The sequence below is a fragment of the Arachis stenosperma genome, chromosome 3 (assembly GCF_014773155.1).
Source record: "Arachis stenosperma cultivar V10309 chromosome 3, arast.V10309.gnm1.PFL2, whole genome shotgun sequence".
NCBI lineage: Eukaryota > Viridiplantae > Streptophyta > Magnoliopsida > Fabales > Fabaceae > Arachis > Arachis stenosperma.
Genome location: NC_080379.1, coordinates 37030042 through 37034180, shown reverse-complemented (window position 1 = coordinate 37034180; position 4139 = coordinate 37030042). Strand labels below are relative to the sequence as shown.

At 39.0% G+C, this 4139-nt stretch overlaps 1 protein-coding gene across 1 annotated transcript; it reads left to right on the top strand.

The window, feature by feature from the left end:
• Positions 1 to 571: 571 nt before the first annotated feature.
• On the top strand, positions 572 to 3753 carry LOC130965907 (protein FAR1-RELATED SEQUENCE 6-like). Its single transcript, XM_057890665.1, has 9 exons — positions 572 to 685; positions 1021 to 1080; positions 1253 to 1648; positions 1767 to 1912; positions 1999 to 2399; positions 2847 to 2974; positions 3181 to 3237; positions 3336 to 3632; positions 3736 to 3753. The coding sequence occupies exons 1-9, from the start codon at positions 572 to 574 to the stop codon at positions 3751 to 3753; spliced, it is 1617 nt and encodes a 538-aa protein (XP_057746648.1).
• The last annotated feature ends 386 nt before the right edge of the window (positions 3754 to 4139 follow it).

Genomic DNA, 4139 nt, shown 5'->3' with positions numbered 1-4139 from the left:
CTAGCCAAGAATTAAACAACTCATTTAATTATAATGATCTTTATTAGTTTTATTCATTTTTAATTTAGAATATTTGAAATTAATTGCTTTTTACCAAAATTATGTTTTTAAATGATACGTTCAAAAATTAGCTAACGGGATCACAGAAGTTTGCTTCAAGGAATCCCGATTCTTCACCCTCTCTTCCAAGCGGCGCCATCCTGATTCTTCACCTTCTATCCCATGTGGCGCCCACCTCTTCCATCTAACCATCCAAGCAGCGCTCCATTCTCAGTACCCGTCGGTCTGTGCTGCCATATGTTAGGTTGCAGTTGACCATCGTTCTTGTTGTTCTCGATTGCCGCCACTAGTCCATACCACCACTCTCTCCTTCAAATCATTCACTTCAAAAGTCCAAAAGTTGCTTCTCCCCGGTGCGTTCTGCCATTGACGGTGACATTCTTAATCGTGGTTCAAGTTGTGTTCCCAACTCGGTAACGGAAACTCCCGCAAGGACCATCACGCCAAGTGTTTCCTTCACAAAGAAGCGGCTGTTGTGGTGCAAGAATTTTGGAACCACACAACATCGTCCATGGAATTTTCAACCTCGGTGGGTGGATCAAACAACACATTAACCAATTCAACCCAAGGAGATAAAGAATTGAGTGCGGGTGAAGTTGTTATTCAAGAGCAAGAGGGGTCTAAGGTATGTTGCATGGGCTGTTCTTGCATTATAGGCAATTTTATGACGACGTGTTATGTGAATATTTTTTCTTCATGTTATTTAGATGTATTTTAACTTTATTTATTTGGAAAATTCTGGTACAGTGTTATATTTAGTTGAGAAATTATTAAAGTAAGCTAGGAATTACTATCAAATACTTACCTAGCATGTTCTAATCCAAAGAATTGCTATTATTAAATTAGCCTAACTCCCATATGCCCTTGCACTATTTTGGTGATGTTTTTTATTTGAGTGATTCATTATATATTAAGGTTCTTTAGGTTGTAAAAGTTTTTTTCCCGTATATTTAATTGAAGGGCGACGAAGTTTCCGATGTCATTGTGATGAGCAAGGATGAGTTGGAATTGAGACACAAGGTGTGAATTATTCCTTATTGTTTGTTATGGCGTTATAGTTACTACATTAATACTAGCTTTAATTCGTATTTGGTTCTGTGAATTGGCTTTACAATTGCCGGATCATAGTGAGATTAGTGAAGAGAAAATTCCAATCATAGGAATGAGTTTTCATTTGTTGCATTTGGCACAGAAATTTTATGCAAATTATGCAAAGAAAGTGGGGTTCGTAACTAAAGTCAGGAACATGAACTTCGACAAGATACAGAAGGAATCAAAGATACCCATTAATCAATCTCTTTACTGCACACGAGAGGGTTATCGGGAATCTCGGGTTAAGGCAGTAACTCGGGCAAATAGAATAACAACCACGAGATGCAAAGCAAGGATGTATGTCATGCTGGACAAGGAAAAGGAATGTTGGATTGTGTCTAGGTTAGAATTAAGGCATTCTCACTCCTGTTCGACTAAGAAAGCTGTCCATTATCATGAGTATAGGGAGTTGACCATACATGCTAAGTGCGTCATTACGGATAACAACGAGGCTGGCATAAGACCCAACAAGACGTATCTAGCACTGGCAAACAAGGTTGGTGGGTCTTCAAACCTGAATTTTTCAGAAAAGAATGTCAGAAATTACATCACAAACAAACTCCGATGACAATGCAGACTTCAAGGGGATGATGAATTATTTCGTTCAAATGAAGGACATCAATCCCAACTTCTTTTATGCCATAGATGTTGACGATACTAATAAATTTAGAAGCGCACTCTGGGTAGATGCAAGGTGCAGGGCTTCGTATGAATATTACGGAGATGTGGTGTCGTTAGACACCAATTACAGAATAAACAGGTCTATATACTTATTCGTGAATTGCAAGAGCAGTTATTTGTTAAATTTGTTTTTCTGTCTCACATTTATTGTTGCTGTTTTCTCAGGCATGGTCTACCGTTTGCATTCTTTGTCGGTGTAAACCACCATGGGAAGTCTACTCTTCTTGGCTATGCTTTACTTGGGAGTGAGAAAATCCTTAGTTTTGAGTGGATGTTCACACAGTGGGTGAGATGCGTCGGGACTGCGCCAAGTGGGATCATCACTGATCAGCGCAAGGCCATGGCTGGTGCTATTAAGAAGGTCCTACCCGATACTGTCCACCGATGGTGCATCTGGCACATAATGAATAAATCACAATTCAAGCTCGGGGGCTATGCTAAGTACGAAGAATTAAATGCTCTGATGAATCACATTGTGTGGAATTCTCCTTCGTCTTACTCGTTTGAAGCTTATTGGGCTGGTTTCATCAAAGAATTTAACCTAGGCCAGAACAGATGGTTAGCAGGTCCGTGATCGTTAAATTAAATCCCGTCTGTTGGTTTCATGTTGCCTATTTATTCACTTTATGTTATTTCTGCCAGCTTGATTCTGTTCTTGTGTTTTTTCTAAGAAATGTAGCTGAGTTTCTACCTTACTAGTCAGTGGATGTTCTTTTCAATACACAAACAGATGTTTTTTCTCATAGTGTGTCTAGATATTTTTTTTATTTGTTTTATTAGTGCTTTGGAAGCTGTCATCATGTTGTGTATAAGCGACACTCTTATGCTTTTTTTGGGCAGACCTTTATGCGAATCAATGGAAGTGGGTTCCAATATTCTTCAAGAGTTAATTTTGGGTGGGCATGAGGAGTATACAGCGTAGTGAAAGTATGCACGCATTTTATGGGGGATTTCTGCATTGCCAGAGTGGGTTAGTTTAGTTCTATGAATACGACAATGTGCTTGGAAACAAGGAGCAAATAAGCTGGAAGATGATGCTACGAACTCGAAAGGAGTCATCCAATGTATAGGGAGCACAGACATTGAGAGACAGTTTCAGCAGGAATACACTAGTAATATGTTCAGGGTCCTTCAGCTGGAGGTAAGAAAAAAAAACCGATTGCGTGGTTCAATCAACTGAACAAAAGGGAGATACAATTTCTATTAAAGTGGACGAGCAGAAGGTATTTTGGGGGAAAGTTGTCTACCATACTTTCACAATAGAGTTTGCCCTATTGAGTCAAAAAAGTCGGTGCAAGTGCAACAAGTTTGAATCCGTTGGTATATTGTGTTGCCACACCCTTGCAGTTTGGTCATGCTACAGAGTTGACACAGTACCGAGCTGCTATGTTTTTCCTCGATGGAGTAAGATTGTCATCCGCAAGCACACTTACATTAAGAGTAGCCGTGACGTGGCTCGGACTGATTAAATCCACAACCTGTTCAGGCGTCTGTGTTCAGAGTTCTATAACGTTGCTCAAGAGTTTGTTGCTTGTGATGAGGAAGCAGCCATCTTGCGAGCTGCCCTTTGGGACGCAAAGTCCAAGTTGGCTGATTATTGTGCCAGCATGTGTTCCACTACTTTTGCTGCAACTCATAATACCATCCCCACACAGAGCACATGTGGTGTTATTGTACTTGACATACAGGGGCCCTCAAGAGTTAAGACTAAAGGACGGTCGAAGAGTAAGAGACTTGGAGCAGAGTTGGACAAGTCAATTAAGAAGTCGATGCAAAAAAGGAAGAGAAAATCGCATTTGGTATGTGCTTGAAGTGAGGTATATTTCAATTTTTTTTATATTTTTAGAGTGGTGTTGTTGATTCATATATGCTGTTTTGTGTTTTGTGTTGTGCATCTTATAGGATGTTGTAGACATTTAGAGAGATAATGATCATGATGGTTCTGTAAATAAAAGATTTGAGCATTCTACTATTTGGAACTCATCAGATGGTGGCGGATTCATGTCCCTATTGAACTCTTTTAGGCATAGATAGTTATCCTTTCGTTGTGGTTGTACATTTTTTGGTGTGGGTGGTTTGTCATACTTAGCTAGATTTCTTGATTCTTTAGACACAACTGAATAAACTCTGTCATTTTCTGTTTTGTCACTTGCATTGATACTGTTATGAAGTATTCATTGAAAGAAATAAAAGCACAACTGTTGTTATCTTTTACCCAATTATTGATTATTATAGGTTTTGAGACTTTTATGGTTTTAAGGAAACAAAGTGTCACTTATTTGTTCGCAAAAAACAAATGGATTATA